The sequence below is a fragment of the Sinocyclocheilus rhinocerous genome, unplaced genomic scaffold (assembly GCF_001515625.1).
Source record: "Sinocyclocheilus rhinocerous isolate Xijiao unplaced genomic scaffold, SAMN03320098_v1.1 scaffold491, whole genome shotgun sequence".
NCBI lineage: Eukaryota > Metazoa > Chordata > Actinopteri > Cypriniformes > Cyprinidae > Sinocyclocheilus > Sinocyclocheilus rhinocerous.
In genome coordinates this window covers 1,601,789-1,620,798 of record NW_015625034.1, presented here as the reverse complement: position 1 = coordinate 1,620,798, position 19,010 = coordinate 1,601,789, and the positions used below count along the sequence as shown (strand labels likewise).

At 36.1% G+C, this 19,010-nt stretch overlaps 1 protein-coding gene across 4 annotated transcripts; it reads left to right on the top strand.

Moving 5' to 3' along the window:
- Positions 1–608: 608 nt before the first annotated feature.
- Positions 609–18,024, top strand: LOC107749008 (inward rectifier potassium channel 2-like). Of its 4 annotated transcripts, XM_016564051.1 has the most exons (7): positions 609–1,189; positions 10,130–10,200; positions 10,405–10,527; positions 10,709–10,747; positions 10,847–13,081; positions 15,705–16,022; positions 17,046–18,024. In XM_016564051.1, exons 5-7 carry the CDS (start codon positions 12,077–12,079, stop codon positions 17,316–17,318), a joined length of 1,596 nt encoding a protein of 531 aa, XP_016419537.1. In that variant the 5' UTR covers positions 609–1,189; positions 10,130–10,200; positions 10,405–10,527; positions 10,709–10,747; positions 10,847–12,076; the 3' UTR covers positions 17,319–18,024. The 4 variants fall into 4 exon arrangements, with proteins under 4 accessions (XP_016419537.1, XP_016419547.1, XP_016419553.1 ...); XM_016564061.1 differs by having other exon boundaries at positions 10,133–10,200; positions 10,405–10,747; XM_016564067.1 differs by lacking the exon at positions 609–1,189 and adding an exon at positions 6,004–6,076 and having other exon boundaries at positions 10,405–10,747.
- Positions 18,025–19,010: the final 986 nt, after the last annotated feature.

The window sequence follows — 19,010 nt, the reverse complement described above, 5'->3', positions numbered from 1 at the left end:
AACAAGCCACTTTTTCACAGTGAACCGTGTTAGCTGTCAAAATTGATACTGGTTCAGCAAGTGCCCAACCTCTTTGGATGAAAACAGTATTCTCACTGCAACAGTATTTTCACACCGAAAATAGAGAAACTTGTTCAGTCTGAAAAAATAGAAACATTCCGCCCTCTAGCGGTTCATATGCGCAACCTCAGCTCACATGAAAATAAATGAGGTTGACTTTTGGTGTTATTTCAATCATCAGTTTAAATGGATTTGTATCAGCTAATCCAAAACCTCCACATATTTGGTCATTTGTAGCTGTAAAATACAATCCAACCAATCCATATTTATGACCAACACACGCTGGCTATAATATAGGGTAACCGAATATTTAATAATAATGTCATAAATAAAACATTACTTAACAGTGGATAGCCAATCACTTCTCTTCAGTCACGTCAGCCTCTCTGTCTCTAGCAGCCTCTCTTTGCTTTCTGTTTCCGTGCCTGGAGAACATTTTCCATTGATCAATCTCAATCTTTTTTTTTTTTTTTTTTGGACTCGTGCGAGATAAAGGGTCTCTAGCAGCCTCTCTTTGCTTTCTGTTTCCGTGCCTGGAGAACATTTTCCATTGATCAATCTCAATCTTTTTTTTTTTTTTTTTGGACTCGTGCGAGATAAAGGGTATTTTTAATGTAGGCTATTCATATTTTTGACACACATTTTATACTCTGCTGCTGTACGTGTCTGTCATATCCACTTTAGAGTTTAGATGTAAGCCTATTGTAGGCTACTTACTGTGATACTGCGATCCAAACATACTGCTGATGGTGATATGACGTAACAGGGCAACATTACTTCACCAAAACATTCAGATTACTGTTACTGAAAGTTCAGTGGCATGAAAAGATGAAGACTGAAAAGATGCAGAGAGGGAGAGGAGAGGATGCAGCTCCCACTGAAGTTTTTCGTGCCTGCTGGTGAGCGAGCGTGGAGCAGAGCGCGCGGAGAGCGCCCACGCAACACTTTCACGCGCTGCAAAGCTTTTTAAATGCGACGCATCATCAACCAGGAGCCGCTTTATCTTCTGCTTTAATATGAACTGAAAAATACAAAACAAAACAAAACAGTTTTATATAAATGAAATAGAAACTGAAAAGACATCACGCTCATATGGACTATAATGTGATGAAAATTTGTACACGAGCCGGTGAGTGTCGTTTTTGTTCTTCAAACTTCAGATTTGACTTCCAGTGTCAGTGCTGTTTATATATTAATAAAACGGATTGTACATATACTATAGTTGTGAATGACGTAGTTCATTACTATAGCCTACCAAATTAAACCATACAGCCTATTTGTCAGGTAATGGGTTAGAAAACACGAAACAACAAAACATTTCACAGTGGATTTGCTCAACATGTAGGTTAATTGTTTTTAGTATGCTTTTGAGGTCTTTGTTACAACACAGAAATATGAGTCATAAAACTAGTTAACACTCAAGTCTCAAGGTGAAAGGCATTTCAATCAGGCCTCATTCACTCATTATCAGCAAAACACTGAGAACTTTATAGGCATATAATAACCTTCATTAATCATTACGTAATTAAAAATATTGTCGAAAATATGTGTGATATTTAGTCGCATGTGTTTTTATGAATACACTATTTAAAAAATGAATAGATAATAGAGATCAGAATGTATTCAAATATAAATGAATATAATATGAAATATAAAAATACGAAAATCTGTGAAAACTTTCATGACATTTCTAACTATTTTTAGTAAACTATTAAACAACTAGTCCTATATTATAATGTTTGTTAATGTCATTATTAAAATTATATTAAAAAGGATTATACTGTAGATTTAATAGTAGCTAATTTTTTATTCAATAAATTATATAGCCTACATAGTACTTATTTATAACTACATGAAGAAGTCTAGATTTGTAGGTGATATACTGTAGTCTTGGTCAGCTATCAAAATTAATCTTATAGTCTAATTTTTAGCATAGCAGATGTACCTTTAACCTTTCATCAAACTACACAGAAAGACAATTGCACACTAAATTTGGCTTTTTTTGTTTTAAGATCAATATAACTGTCCTCTTTTAGTGCTAGTGCAAAGAGGATTTTCGTTTCATTTCTCTCTTCTTCATCTGGCGCTGTTTACAGTATTATTAGTTTGTAGTTGAGTGAGATTAACCTCAAGGTCATTTGTTCTAAGAATCAGTGCTTTCTTTATTTGACTCACAGAGAGAGAGTAAAAACGTTGATTTCTGTAGAAATTATTTTATAGCAATATCCCGATCACTTTCATTAGGAGAATTTGTGCTTGAGTTTATGTGGTGATGTGAAAATGAACACTATTTCAGACTAAAGGATTAGTTCTTTATCTCCCATCCTCCTCCTCCACGTGATAGAGAGAATATGAAAGCGATAGCGTGAGAGAGTGTTATGCTTTCTCCCATTTAATCAATCCATTATTATTTTGCAGTGTATAGTTATGTATTAATTTGACTTTTGATACATCACATGAAAATGAGCCTTTGATATATGTCTGACAAACTAAATTTTTTAATTTCTTTTCGTGTGTGCAGAGGATGAGCAGAAGAAACGCTGCAAAGCAAAAATAACAATGAGATGAAAAGATTTATGCATTATTTCAGTCCAACAATTAATCTTCAAGAATGCGAGAGGCAGAGCTGTAGGAGGTACAGAGAAAATTGAGTCTGAGATGGTTGAGATGATTGGAAAAGAGATATTTCTATTAAAAAATGCTCGCATGTAAGACATGTGGAATATAATCAGCATTAATCAGTCTAGACAGTCTGTCAGTCTTTAGTGGGGAATTTTCATTGAAACATTTTTCAGGTGACTTTATTTAGACAGTAGGTGGAAGTAAGTAAGTCTTTATCATGATGAGTCATGAGTCATTGAATCATTAATTCAACCAATTTGTTCAATAACGCTGATTTATTCAGGAAGAAAGCACCATTGCTCGGAAATGTGAACTGTATTGGAACTATTTTCGTAAATAGACAAAGTAACTCGCTTGTTTGTTGAACTTTTACATTGAAGTTTTTTTGAAGAAATGTTGTCCTCTCATACTATATTGAGATTTTAAGGAGTTAGCCTGTTCACACCAAGAACGAAAACTATAAAAAATAACTGTATTGACCTTAAATGATAACTATATTAGTGTATACACCAACAGATGTTTACTGTATTACAACACTGTAATTACATCGCCTGTCACTTTTAGATGCTCAAATTGGTTAATTTCTGATTGGATGTCAGTTATGTTTTTGTTCATCTGCTGGAAAATATTGTTCTGAAAGTGAGTCCAACAATTTTTTCCTCTGTCGTTTTTGTGATCATACAACAAAGTTTTAATAACCATTCTAATTCAATGAGAATAGGGAGGTCCGAACCACAGCTATAGTGATAACGACAAAGAGTGATCGTTGGAATCACATTGAGCTGATGAACGATAAAAACAGTGAGAGCCAATCAGAATTCAGAGCATTTAAAGTAACATAACTTTATAATATTATAATATGTTGGTGTGGGCACTAATATAATTTTAGTTTTAGCAATCTTTATAGGTATCGTTTTTGGTTTGAACGGGACTTTAGCCAAGATAGTTCATTGTAAGTACTTCCAAATATCTGTTTTACTGCAGGATGGGATTTAAATATTGTTGGCAACCTGTCCTAAATGATTTGGACCTTATGAGACGGACCTTCTCGGACATGCACAATAAAGGTCCGCAGGGTGTCCCGTGTGTCATTGAATGATTCAGAGCGGTGCTCATGAGTACCATTTGAGCAACAGGGCCTTTGACAATCTGTGTTTCTTTCAATGTCAACCTGTGTTCTTGATCTGTTGTTCGAAGTACAACATAATTCCCTCACCAACTAAACATGCACTAGCTTGCTCTTATCATAATGAATGTGTGATAAACATACTCATGCACACTATTAGTTCTATGATAAGACAGTTGTCATGAGTTACAAGTAGCTGTGACACCATGCAGTAGTTCAGAGGCAGTTCCTCATTGAATTCATAACCCATAAAGTCAATGTAGTGTCCCGTAGAAATAAGGTTGCAAAGGCCAAGAAATAAGGTAGTAAGTTCTGTCAGCGCTGGCTCGTCCATACTGAAGCGACAGGCAATTTTAAACAAATACAGCACTCTCACGTATATCTAAGGTAACACAACACTTTATAAGCTCCTGGGGTTGAAGTGGTGCTGTCTCAGCAGCAACAGACCACAGTGTGGAAACCAGGGAGACAGAGAAGTGAATGAGGAGCACAATATTATGTGCAGGAGAGAGTTTAGCAGAATGAGGCATGTGCTATGTCACACTCTGGAGAAAGACAGGCATAAAGAATGATGTATCTGAAAATGTATTCATTAAGGAATATTTTGGGTTTAATTCGAGTTTAGCTCAATTGATAGAAAAACAACAACAACAATAAAACAAACAAAAATCTGTGTATGAGCTATAAAAAATATTTTTACAGTAATTTTAGGGTTTTCATGGTGACAAGTTGTAAAATTAGATATATCTTTAGTCAGAGAATTATAGAAAAAAGTGTTTTAGTAACACTTTACTTAAAGCCTTTATGTTTAATGCATTATAAAGGGTTATTAAAGGGTATAATGCATTATAATTATTTATAATGTGCATTGTAATACATTATATCTTGTCGTAAATAATTATAACTGAATTTAAAATGCATAGTGTAACAATGAATTGATAAGTGATATAATGTATTAGCTGTGGTTACAATTATTCATTAGATGTACAATGCATTATAAGGTGCATTACGAGGCATAATTAATGCATTAAAACTACTTTTATAATGCATTATACATAAAGGCTTTAAGTAAAGTTTTACCAGTGTTTTTCTTTTTTTACAAAAATGTAGAACTAATAATTTCATAAAAGCACTAACGTTAATTATTCTGTTAAAACTTGTGTATTATTTGAGCTGTAAAACAGCTTAAATTAGTCGTTTTTGTGTTGTCATATGACAAAGTTGTAAAATTGGATATAAATTTATACAGAAAAGGTTAGAAAGCATTTTTTTTTATTACAGAAATTGAGAATTTATAAATTTATAAAAACATTAACATTCATTATTCTGTTAAAACTTGTGTATTATTTGCGCTGTAAAGCAGTTTAAATTACAGTCGTTTTTGTGTTGTCATATGACAAAGTTGTAAAATTGGATATAAATTTATACAGAAAAGGTTAGAAAGCATTTTTTTAAAATACAGAAATGGAGAATTTATAAATGTATAAAAGCAGTAACATTAATTCTGTTCAAACTTGTGTATTATTTTGAGTCATTTTTTGTTGTTATGGCGGCACAGTTGTAAAATTGGATACAACTTCACAAAAGGTTAGTAAGCGTTTATTTAACAGAATAAAATCATGTTAACATGCAAATTATTTACATTGTGTGGCTATATTATTGAAACTGTCAGAATTGTAACACTTATGAATTGGCCTCATTCATGTCCATTATTGTAAAGGATGAGTTGAAATTATTTTTGTGGTAATTAACATAACACCAATGCTCTCGATTGATCTTAACTTGTACTGAACTCAGAATATTCCTTTAAGATTTAAAAAACGGTCATTACTCTTTCATACATTTAACAGATTTAGTCTGGCTCTTCTTGGCATACATTAGGTTCTAATGATTAGGAGATTGTACTGAAGCTATTGTGTAGAAATGCAGTGAGTGGTGATGTTATCTGTAGTTAATACTTTCTCATTACCCCACTCAGATTAACGTGAGTTAGTTTCCAGCCAGGCTTCAGCACGCTGACTGGATCATATAATCTCATCGCACACTTCTGGCATATCTAGACTGAGAGAGATGGAAGCAGACAGAAAATCAGGGAATGAAAGTGAGTTAGATATATCGAGAGTGAGCCAAACTGAGAGAGACACAGCCTGGCCATGTGAATGCATGGACATTTTGTGGCCTCATTTCGTGGCATAGAGGAATCGATGACACTATGGATTGGCTGTGCAGTATGTGGGCTGTTGGATTACTGCATGTGTACTGCTGCAGGTGACATAGCATGCATTTCCACCATGTACCAATACTACTGAGGTTGTTACATCAGCATTATCATTTTAAAACAATTAGTTATTTTCTAATAATGTTTTATTCACTTAATCAGCATTTCCTGTATGTCTCTGGTCAGTATAGATTTAGGCATTGATTCTCTGCAAAGTAGCTCTCAGTATGAATCTTGTGTTTGTTGCAGGTGCAGCTATAAATGTTTAAACATATGGGTAACACTTTACATTTAGGTCCCATTAGTTAAAGTTAGTGCAGTGGTGCAATACATTGGCTACTGTATTTTTAATCTTTGTTAGTATTAGTTAATAAAAATAAAAATATTCACTGTTAGTTTATGTCAGCTCAAGTACATTAAATAAAATAAACAGACACAACTTTTGAGTTTAATAATGCATTAGTACATTTTGAAATTAACATTAATAACTAACTATAATAAATACTATTTTCATTGTTAGTTCATGTCAACTAATGTAATTAACTAATGTTAACAAATGAAACCTTATTGTTAAGTGTTATATATATATATATATATATATATATATATATATGGATGACAAGGATGACAAGACCACAAATCAGTTCAGAGTTCAGAATGCAGATAGATGTAAGAAAAATAGCCAGTGCAAATATTTTGATGACGTTGTTATTGGTTACATTTAGATTTTTTTTTTTATAGTAACTTTTAAAGTTTGAATGGAGTCTGTGTAGTACATTGTGTGGTTTAGGCAGAAGTTTAACATAGGCTAAATATCGTATCTATGCGTAATATTATATTATACCTAATTCTTATTCACCAGTTCCTTTTTTTTTTAGATAAACAATGGTTTTTATGTCTTTCAGTTCCATTAACATTTCTTGAATGTGCAATACTCTTGCTAAATTCTCTACAGTGTTTCTTACTATCACTTACTTCAAAATTTGCAAAAACATGTCTAGTAATGTCTGATTTCTGAATAAATGTTTTGTGAAGCAGTGAAATATTATGAAGCAGTTCTTTTTAGTGTTTCTTATAGTGTTATTGTGCTGTGAATGTCAGTGAAAAGTAAACACTTTATTTATTTATACAAGAATTATATTAAATTGATTTCTTATTTGTTATACTGTATTTGTTATTCTGTTGAAATCTCAAATTATCTAATTTGGCAATAGACTGCTGAGGACAATCAAGTTTCGTAAAAATCATTCATGGAACCATTCAGGAACCAAAACTGTTAAAAAGTATCAAATCAAAACCAGAAACATAAAATTCCCAAGGTGGTTTAGAACAAAACCCTTACCAGAATTCTTATGGAATTATGCTGCCATGTATAATTATGCTGATTCTTGGTTACATAAAGTTGTCAATACTATAAATGAAAGACAAACATACTTGTCACTTTACAAACAAATCTAGTTTCTCATCTGCAAAGTGCCTGTAAAAGCATAAAGTGTATAGAATATTAGTCTGCATTGTCAGTCCTTGCTAAAGTAAAATAACTTTCACATACTTTAGAAATCTGCATGACATCAGCCATGTGATGTAATAATAGCATACATCTAGAGTTTCTCGATAAGATTATCCCCATCATATTTGTGAAAAGGTGAAATAGAGAGTATGTTAGAGAGAAAAGATCAAAAGGTTATTCACTGTACAGAATATTATTGAAATGATTTCCACAGGGACTTAATCTCCCTTCATAATTCACTTGAACATGGACATGCAATCTGGGAGAGGGATAGAAAGACAAAAAGAGAGAGAGAATTCAGGATGGATAGAGTGACAAATGCAATCTGAGTGTCAGAGAGATAAGAGAAAATAAACTTGTGCTGTTGAAAACAATGATATGCATAGAGTACTGGGACATTTATGTTGAAATAGCTTATCCTTTAAAAATTGTTCAACTTCTGTTATTAAAATATTCTGGAGTCAGATGGGGCAGGTAAAGCTATTAAAGAGTTAGTTCACCCAAAAATGAAAATTCTGTCATTAATTACTCACCCTCGTGTTGTTCGAAACTCGTAAGACCTCCGTTCGGAACACAATTTAAGATATTTTTGATGAAATCTGAGAGCTCTCTGACCCTCCCATAGACAGCAAGGTAAATACCACGTTCAAGGACCAGAAAAGTACCAAGATGATCGACAAAGAAGTCCGTGTGACATCAGTGGTTCAACTGTAAAGTTACGAAGCTACGAGAATACTTTTTTTGCGCAAAGAAAACAAAAATAACAACTTTATTCCACATTTTCGTCTCTACTGCGTCACTTGTGGACGCGCGTTCACGACAGTATCATGACGAGAGCGTGTGGCGTTTTTTTTGGGGTGAACTAACCCTTTAAGCTTGTTATGTCGTCAAAAGTTGATTGTTGTGTAACCTTTGAGCTGATTTGCATAGATTTCGATAGTTTCCTGTTAATTTCCCCTGACATAAGTCTGGCACTGCTGCATTGGCACTCTGCCAGCAATTATTCTAGAATGTCCCGTATCACTCTGACCTTGGTCCCATATCTCACACCTCTGAACACTGCACATGCTGGAGAGGATCAGGGGTGTTTGAGTAGCACTCAGCTCTCATAAGCAGCATGGGAGATTTCACCAGACACCTCTAACATGAGGAACAGAAAGATAAGGAGAGAGAAAGTGAGAGTCTGACTGGTGTTATACATGAAGTTCACTGAAATGGTTAATAATGCTTAAAAACTTTTTTTTTAGTTTAAAAATCTGAGACCACTTGTGGAAATTTAGTAGACTTTTTTCACTACAAATTATATTATCAGGATAATTTGAAAAAAGTTCAGTTGAATTTTTTTCTTCAGTTTAAAGATGTTTTATTTTTTTTGCTTTAATGACAGCAGTTCTCAAGCATCTTGTGCTTCAATGGATGCAAGAACATCTGACCTTTTGTATGAATAAATTCACAATTAATTTAAAAATTTGCTTAGAATTAGTGCAAATTGCAAAATATGCCTTATTTTTACAGGCTTTTTGTTAGTTTGTTTATTTTACTTATACTTTTTAAATTTCAATGTTTAAAATTGAATTTTACATCCTTTCAGTATTTTATTTGCAAACTAATTCAGTATGAGGTCAAAACGAGCTCCACACACAATAATTAAACATGTATAAAGTATTTAAAAGTTTTTTTTTATTATTATAGAGTGTTAAAGTGTATTATATGCTAAGGTTACTTTAGAAACAGTTTTTTTTAAGGATTGTTGCACTCAATTGTCACTCATAATGACACTTATTGTCATTATTTGAGCACAATGCATTCAAGTGTTATTAAAATAATATCTGTTGCACGTGAGCTTTTTCCAAAAGCAGCAACCTTTCATTATTCATATTAGTCTTTATTTAGGGAGATAACTTATTACAATATGCATAGTTAACTGCTGCAGATGATCTTATTAGAGAACATGAATACTGAAAGGCTCTCTGTCAATGGTATATTTTCAGCAGCATTGGTGTATGTGTTAATCAATAGGTTTAGTGCTCTAATGAGATCTCTCTCATACACACAGCCCTAGGTTACAGTGTGTGTAGAGGTTAGAGTCAGAGGTCAAAGACTGGTGGTGAAATAAGATGCGACTCACACACTCTCCAAATCCTTTAGTGAACCACACACATGGCACTATGAGCAAAATATTTTGGCTTAAAAATGACTTGTGAGACATGTATTTAACTTATTCAAAGTCAAGGCCATGGTGGTTTTTCAAATATATTAAAAAAAGATTGAGTTTCTTGCCTTTCAGCTTTTTGATTCTGTGTTAAAGGTAATTTATGGTACTAGTGGCACAGAATGGAATTGAAAAAATATAAACACAGCAATTATAATCATAATGGAAAGTATTGTAACATTTGACATTTTATTGTGGTTAAAGTGTATGCAGTTTACATTGAAAGTCTATTTATTAAACAAATTGAAATATATATTTTTTAATATATATATATGTTTGATATTAGAAGCAAACAAATACCACATTTATAATTTTTATTACTGAAATGTGGAATTACTCATCCATGGTTTACAACTACAGAATGACTCTTATCTTTTTCAGCAGATTTCTGCTGACTGAAAGGGCAAAGAAGACACGGGATGATCTATGCACTTCATTAACTGCCAGCACTGGTAATTATACATTTTTTTATTTATGAATATATAAAATAAAAAAGTTTGTTAGAATTTTCAAATTGGAATTATGACATTTTAGACTTAATCAGCATATATTGAGCATGCTTGTAATGCAGCTTTAATGTCACAGAGAGATATTTGTATTAGTTTTATCTAGTCCTTAAATTTCATTTTAACTTTCATATTATGCTTTCTCTCTAGGAGTTAAGAGAGACTGTGATGTCCTCAACGCAAAAACCGCAGATTCGAATAATAAGGAACGTGACAGGGACCTGACAAACTATTCTTGAGTTGTATTTGCCGTGGATATATTCTACCACAAATGTCAGTGCGAGGGCAGCAGATATTTGAAGATGAAACCTTGTCACCTCTCACTTTAGAAATGTTCTTTTTCTTTTGAGTGTGATATTTTCTTATTTCATCCTTGAATATGTTCCCGTTCAAGTGGGCTTTTCATGACTAGACACCGTTTTTAAAAATTCTCTTTTCTATCACGTTCATTAAGCCTCGAACTACAGGTTCCTCAAAGGAGGTATATGAAAAGGTAACACCACTTATCAGGTGTGAACGTTCGGTTCCCCAATCGTTTCATTTTTTAAATCTACGACATAAAAAATTTATCTGACCTAATGTTCATTTTTAGGAACATTTCACCAGTTGCACGTGTTTTGTTGATGACCAAACTGGACTTGGACTCTGAGGAAGATCTCAAAGCATCGCCTAGCTTTTTTTAAGCTTTTGGAGAGATCAAAGTTAACCAAAAGGTCATAATTCATCTCACTCTAAACCTCTTATTGTAATGTGTGCACTACAGTAATTTAGTTATAGAACTTCAATCAAGAGCTTTTCTAGAGCAAAATGTCCCTTTCTTTTGGAGAACCGGGCTCTTGGTGTGAGACTGGAAAATCTGCTGAAGCCAGACTGGAGATGGAAACATGACTGTGACAGAATGTCACTTCTGACTGTTTGAATTGTTTTGATGTCTAATATGATTGAGAAATGGACTTGTTCTGTTCCAGAGTTATATTTGCTCAATATTGAAGGCAAAGAGGTCACATTTGTGAAGTATTAGGAAATGTTGACTAGTTTTCATATTAATTGCACATCTCTCTTGTGTCTTTAAACATCTCACCATTTAAATAAGGAAAGCTGAAGAGGTCCTAAAGGGAAAGATTGGTCTGTATATGCATGCTGTTATTTATTACACACATATGTTCTAGACAGTTTAGTGCATGTTCTTTTTAGTTTCCCTCTATATGTTCCCTCAGCTTAAGACTGAGGCTTGTTTATGTTTTTCCTTCATGTTATGTAAGTTCAGTTTTCCTTCATCCTTCTGCTCTGCCTGAGCTTCGCCTTGTTTGTTTGTGCCTTTTAGTTTCTCACTTTCTTATGAAGCTGCTATATGTTACGCATAGACCTAAAGCAGCACAGTTTTCCTCTGTCTAGTCTCTGCCCACCACCTAACCTTAGCAAAACTACTGCTAAAGCTGAGAAACTGCATTGAAATTGGATTTTTTTTCTTTATTTACTGCATCTAACAACTTTGGAACTTTGCGTTCATCAAAATTGTCCAGGAATACTGGTTTATTAATAGCAGACAGTGGACGGACCACTCAAGTGGAGACTCTTTGATGATGTCAGAGATGATCTCTAATGCGATTGTGTTCCGTCTCTGGGCAACGATTGGTTGCCGGGATCTGAATGATAATACGGTCTCTTTCAGGCCATAAGCCTCGCTGTGGAATACAGTCTACAACTCATAGTTTGGATAGATATCATTGCATCCGTATTTTTTATCCATTTTGACCCTGGATTTATCTGGCAAAGCTTCATTTTTCCCGAACATTTTGTAGTCACCTTGCGGTCACCAATAATGGGGGCTGCTCGGGTAAAGAGGCGCTTCAGTGCAGTTGTGGACACCCCGCTGGACGAGGAGGAAGTCATGAGGCTGGCGCAGAGTGATGAAATCACTTCCTCCCAGTCGGACACACTTCCGTCACCCAACTGCAACGGCAAAGTGCTCAACCTTCACCATAGCAATGGAGGAAGGAGCGGAGAGAGGGATGAGGATGATGTGGAGGATGACGATGATGATGACGAAGAAGGGGGAGGGAGGAGGGGAGGAGGAGGGCATGACCCTGCGCTCAGGGGGGAGTCTGGGGCAGAAGGGAGGTGGGAGAGGAGCAAGAGAAAGTCCTCATGTTCCCTCTCGCCCTCGCCGCCCCACGAACGCCGCGGCCAGTCCCGCCGGCCCCGACGGCGCTTTGTAGGCAAGGACGGGCGCTGCAACGTCACCTTCGTCAACATGAGCGAAAGGGGCCAGCGCTACCTCACCGACCTCTTCACCACCTGCGTGGACATCCGCTGGCGCTGGATGCTCGTGGTGTTCACCCTCTCCTTCTTGCTCTCCTGGCTTCTCTTTGGTTTCACGTTCTGGCTCATCGCCGCCGCTCACGGGGATCTGGCGCCCCCGGCATCATCTTCCTCTTCTCCTTCGTCTGTTTCATCCTCGCTGGCTCCTCTGGCAGAGACAGAGGAACGCTGCTTTCAGCAGGTGAACAGTTTCATGGCGGCGTTCCTCTTCTCTCTGGAGACGCAGACATCTATAGGATACGGCTTCCGGAGCGTTACCGAGGCCTGCCCCCTGGCGGTGCTTGCTGTCGTGTTGCAGTGCATTGTGGGCTGCATCATCGACGCTTTCATCATTGGGGCGGTAATGGCTAAGATCGCCAAGCCCAAGAAGCGCAATGAGACACTGGTGTTCTCGGATGTGGCCGTGGTGGCCATGAGGGACGGGAAACTCTGCATGATGTGGCGAGTGGGAAACTTGCGCAAGAGCCACCTGGTGGAGGCCCATGTACGAGCACAGATACTGAAGGTCAGTGAGATGGTGTGTTTGTGTCTTGTCCTGTCTGTTCATTTAAACAGAATAAAAATGCAATTCACACATTACATGAAGTGACTTGTACCAAAATACCTATTCTATGATGAGCATTCATTTCTGAATTAATATTCTTTGAAAAGAAACAAAAGAGAATTTGACAATGCAAGGTTAGTTCTGGTTGGAAACTAGGGCCTTTCGCACCACGGGAACCTTTTCTCAGGGATCCTCAAATCTGGCCCACGAGATCCACTTTCCTGCAGAGTTTAGCTCTAACCCTAATCAAACACACCTGAGCATGCTAATCAATGTCTTCTGGATCATTAGAAATTCACAGGTAGCTGAGTTTGATCAGGGTTGGAGCTAAACTCTGATCCTCAAAAACTGAGGAACCCTGCTTTAAATGGTACTGGGAAATAGTTCGCGCAAAATCATCCCAGTGCTTTAGTACTGTACATTTAGTTCTGGAACTAAAGCGGTGCGAAAGGCCCTACTGTCTCCAAAACAAGAGCTAATTTCAACCCCAGTTTTGAAGTAAATTATAAAGTGGATGTTGATTTTGCTTTGAGGAAAGAGTGAATTGGAGAGAATGCTTGAAAAATGAACAGGGACAGAGATGCTAGCAAATATGACTGTACCTTGGTACACACACATATATTATGTAAATAAAAACTTTTATTTTGGATGCGATTAATCGTTTGACAGCACTAAGTGTAATATTTACTTTGTTATTAAATGATCACCATACTCATTCCATATGCTCTTTATTTGATATTCCAAGGTATTTCAAAGACTTCCGTAGCATTACAATGACATAAAAATCCATGGCATTACTGTGGTACTTTTGAAGGTACACTACCATTCAAAGGTTTGGGGAATGTAAGATTTTTTTTTATTTATTGTTTAAGGAATGCTTTTATTCAGCAAGGTTGCATTAAATTGATCAAAAGTGGCAGTAAAGAAATCTTAAAAATATTTATATTTCAAATAAATGTTGTTCTTTTCAACTTTCTTTTCATAAAAGAATTGTGAAAAAAAATGCATCATGGTTTCCATAAAAATATTAAGTAGAACTATTGTGTTCAACATTGATAATAATAAGAAATGTTCCTTGAGGACCAAATCAGCATATTAGAATGATTTCTGAAGGATCATGTGAAACTGAAGACTCGAGTAATGATGCTGAAAATTCAGCTTTGTCATCACAGGAATAAATTACATTTTGTAATATGTAATAATATTTAATAATATGTAATATGTAATAATATGTCACAATATTACCGTTTTACTGTATTTAAATGCATCCTTGGTGAGCAAAAGAGACATCTTTCAATAAATGATACTGTAAAATCTTACCGAACTTTTGAAGGGTAGTCTAAAGTATACGAGAAAGAAATACCTTGCATGAAGGTAGAATACATGGTAAGATGAGTAAATGAAAGAGAAAAAGAATGAGAGAGATTGACATCTGGACAGTTGGTGTGGTTAATAACGGCTTGTTTTGTTCAAGCTCATACCAGAGGTTTATAAGATTTGCAGAGGGGATTAATTTTACCAGAGCAAACCATTGTCTTGCGTATCTGCCCTGTGTGTGTGTGTGTGTGACTTAATTTAACGGCCTGATTAAATTATTTGTGTCGGTATGCTTTTGTTTAAGAGTGAATGAAATCTTATTGTCGTAAACATGTATTCAAATGTGTCATTGCGTAGGTGTGTGAATGTCTGAGAGGATCGTGTTTATATTTGTCTTTTATTGTGTTCATATCCACATCCAATACTATTGTTTCTAACACATCCTGATGTTTTGAGGTCAGATGGTCAGAAGTTTGAACATGGAGATCAAACAATAAATTCTTATATTTCATACAGTATGTTATTGCCTAAACTGACTGGAATAAAATAGATTCCTGAAAACAGTATGCACATGCATACAATTGTTTTCCTTTTTTAAAATATCTTCTTTAATAATCTTATATTATTCTCACCAGGTGCTGTGTACAGATTTTTTAGTAATTTATCCACAATGAAAGCGAAAATGTTGTTTGATGAAACACAATTACAGCCAGTCAGAAACTATTTAATGTCCAATGAGATGTCACTGTCAATGGCTCTTTGTGTGACAAAACAGAAACCAAACAACCAACAAAATCTATCACTCATAGCAACACTACAAAAACACAGATTGGATTTGTCCATGGAAGACAGCTTTTATCACTTTTTATCATAAAATGTGTCTGATTACGACACAATGCTGCTATCATAACATCGACTTGGAGGTCGAAATTACTGGCAGAAATTTGGTGAACTTTGAAATCTATGATATGTGTAAAAACATATTTATAACTTGTTGTCGAAAATTGTGGAAAATTTAGTTCAAGTTTGGTATGTTACAGACACACGTTTTCACCAGTTTACATATTATCATCAGCTAAAACGTTTTCATTGACAAAAATTGTGCCTTGTCAGTCTGTATAAAATGGGCTTAAATTAATACATATTAAATGACTATGTATTAACTAATCTAAATATGCTAAATGACATTTATGTCAAACAATAAAAATGACTAAAACGTTGATCTACTGTGTGTAAAACTTAACAGCGCTTTTGACCTTTCCTGCAGCCACGGTTGACCCCTGAGGGTGAGTTCCTGCCATTGGACAATGCAGACCTCAATGTCGGCTTTGACACAGGAACAGATCGCATCTTTTTGGTGTCACCTGTGACAATTGTGCACGAAATTAATGAGGAGAGCCCTTTCTTTGAGGTGGACAAACATACACTAGAGGAAGACAAAGATATGGAAGTGGTGGTGATTCTGGAGGGCATGGTGGAGGCCACTGCCATGACAACCCAATGCCGGTCTTCATACCTGGCCTCTGAGATCCTCTGGGGTCACCGCTTTGAACCTGTGCTCTATGAAAGGAAGAACTGCTACCAGGTGAAAAATGGAGGGTGGAAAGTGACGGAGTTGAAAGGAAATGGAGTGGTTGTAAATGTAAAGTGTAGAAGTACCAGATTGGACTCATTACTGTGTTTGTAAGGCTACATTGTATTGATATTTCTCAAACATTCTGGTTAGAATTTGTTTCAAACCACCCAACATTAGGGACCTATGTAATTCAGCTCCATTTAACTTAACACAATCCATCAATTCATCCAACAACAACAAATCTGTTGACTAATAGAATTATTGCCATTCAGCAATTACATTGTGATATTCTGATTCTGTTCACATACTCAGTTGTGATTGGTCTGGTTTTCTTACAATGTTGCCAGATTTATAGAAAAAAAAGCAATCTGTAAAAAAAAAAAAAAAATTCTTGATATAGTGACTTAGTAAGCACCTTTACTTACTAAGCAACCACAATAAGTAACCCCGCAATTTTTGTGTTGATAAGAGATAAGGTCAGGCAAAATTCAAAATTCATAATTTGAAAGTAATTGGCCATTTTCCACAAGAATTTGAATTCAAATGACAGGACAAAGAATTTGCTGTAGAAATGCAATTCAGAGAAAAAAAATATGAATATGAAATGAAATATGATCAACCTGATCTCATGAGAAAAAAAAAAAAAAAATATATATAGTATATATATATATTTTTTCAAGCATTTTTAAATTCAAATAGCAATTCCTGCAATCTGCTTTTACCTCAGTTTTAATTAATTTGAACTGAATTGGGATTTAAATTGAATTTAAATTTAAAAAGGTATTCTCAATTCACTTCTGAATATCAGTCAATCCTAAATAAATACGATCTGTCGATACTAGAAACCATCTATAGCCAACTTCATGCTGCAAAGATGGTGTTGCGTACAGTGATATTTCTCCTGCTTATTTTTTTATGTAGAACTAATCCCAAAAACTTGTCTTAACTAAAATAGCAATATTCTTTTCTTGACTTTTAGAAATGCAAATCTAGTTATGCCTTGTACTTGTCATGTGTCCTCCCCACCTCTAGGTGGATTACTCATACTTCAACAGGACTTACGAGGTCCCGGACACGCCCACCTGCAGTGCTAAAGAGTTAGCCGAGAAAAAGTACATCTTGGGCTCCCGTTCCTCCTTCTGTTACGAGAATGAGGTGGCTCTGCAGCTCTCCCCCTCTGTCCCTCCCTGCCCTGACCAGTTCTCTCCATCCCCCTGTTCTTCCCCCTCTCCCTCACCCTCTTTCGTTCGGCCCACACCACCATCTCGACAAGACTCCTGCAGTGAGCACCCACACGTACACTGAGCCATGCGGCTGGGATGAAAGGGCACAGGGGAAAGCAGCGGTCAAAGAAAGAAAGGGAAAGGGTCAGGATGGAGGGAGGAGTTGGAAGCAGGGGTCGGGAGAAAGAGAGAGAACCAGCTAATGGACAAAGAGCTGGAAAGACAGATTTGGACAGGGGACTAAGGCAAAGAGGACCGTAAAGGGACAATGTAGGACTGATTAATGACAATAGGTCATGCATAGGATGGGCTGAGAGAAGACAGAATGCACAAAAGATGGAGAATAGAAGAGGGAAAGGGGCCTCTCACCACCTGGGAGAATAGAACGAAAGAGCAAGATAGCAAGACAGTGGGGTGAATTCACTAATCGGTTGCACTAGTGCAGTATTTCTGCATGTGTCTTCTTCACTTACCCCTGTAATCCTGTTTTATCAGATGTTATCAAAGTATCTTTCAAAGCAAGTCAATTCAGGCGGCCATCTTGGAAACACAGCTATTTTAGTCATACATAGGTCCTATCAAATTGGGTAGGGAAACATTGAAGTCTCAGTAAAATCAGCAATATATTCTGACATGAATGATATCATAAACTTATAGTATATTAATAAAAAAAACTATATTTTAGGTTGGTCCAGCTAAAAGAGCACTTTAGGAATGATATTTCTGTCATGACAACTCTCGGAGGGATTGGCATGGTAATGTACATGTAAATGTATTTGGTCTTGGCGGAATAGATCTGCTACGCTTCTGCTGCTGCTGCTGCTGACCGAGACTTGCTACTGCCAATACATCCACAACATGCTGCTGTGAGCATGTAAGAAATATTGCTGTTGCAAATATAACATACATGAAATAACCCCCCATATAGCATACATGAATCACCTTGTAGCAGATCTATACAGGTGGAGCTGGGGAAGGTGGAGGGTTTCTGAAGCAAGCTGCGTACTGCTACGGCAAGCACTAATCATATATTTGAATGTTGAGCAGCGAGCTCATTGGCTACCGATACAGGAGAGGACCAATCAGCTGTGCCATGTGATAATGATGTCATTAGGTCAGATTGAGTTAGACCTATTTCATGCCAGAATATTTTTGTAGGCCAACCTCGAAATTAGCATCACTCTGGTTCCCTCGAAAAAAGCCAACAGAATTTTCCATTATTTCCGAAAATAAGCTCTGTGACCAACAAAAGTTCATCATTCTTACATGTTTTGTTCACCATAAAAACCTTCACAAATGAAAACAACTATGAATGTCCACAACTATGAATTTTGAAGCCTAAATACAATCGCCAGAAGTAAAAAGCTAAACGTAGGCTATAAACGAACTACACCACGGTCGTATGACTTCAATGTCATGACCAACTCTTTCATTCTTCATTTAAAATTTAGAAAGTTTGAGAATAGTTCGCAAGAGAGCAAATCTGAGAGCTTTTTGACCCTGCATAGACAGCAACGCAACTGCCACGTTCATTGTTGAATAAAGTCATTATTTTTGTTTTCTTTGTGCACAAAAAGTATTCGGTAACACTTTACTTGAAGGGGTGTGCATAAGACTGACATGACACCTTCATAATCATGACATGACACATGTCATGAATATGAAGGAGGAAATGTTACGCCCCTCACATACTGTTGATGTCGTGTCCGGCCGGAGCGACGAGACATAAACATTAAAACCCATTACAAACGAGGCATTTGTTGCATCCAGTGGG

What these genes read in the sequence shown, in the direction of transcription:
- LOC107749008 (XM_016564061.1), top strand. Translation starts at nt 12,077, where the DNA reads ATGGGGGCTGCTCGGGTAAAGAGGCGCTTCAGTGCAGTTGTGGACACC. An exon ending in TACGAGCACAGATACTGAAG is followed by an intron (nt 13,082 to 15,704) that starts GTCAGTGAGATG and finishes CCTTTCCTGCAG; the next exon opens with CCACGGTTGACCCCTGAGGG. An exon ending in AAAGGAAGAACTGCTACCAG is followed by an intron (nt 16,023 to 17,045) that starts GTGAAAAATGGA and finishes CCCCACCTCTAG; the next exon opens with GTGGATTACTCATACTTCAA.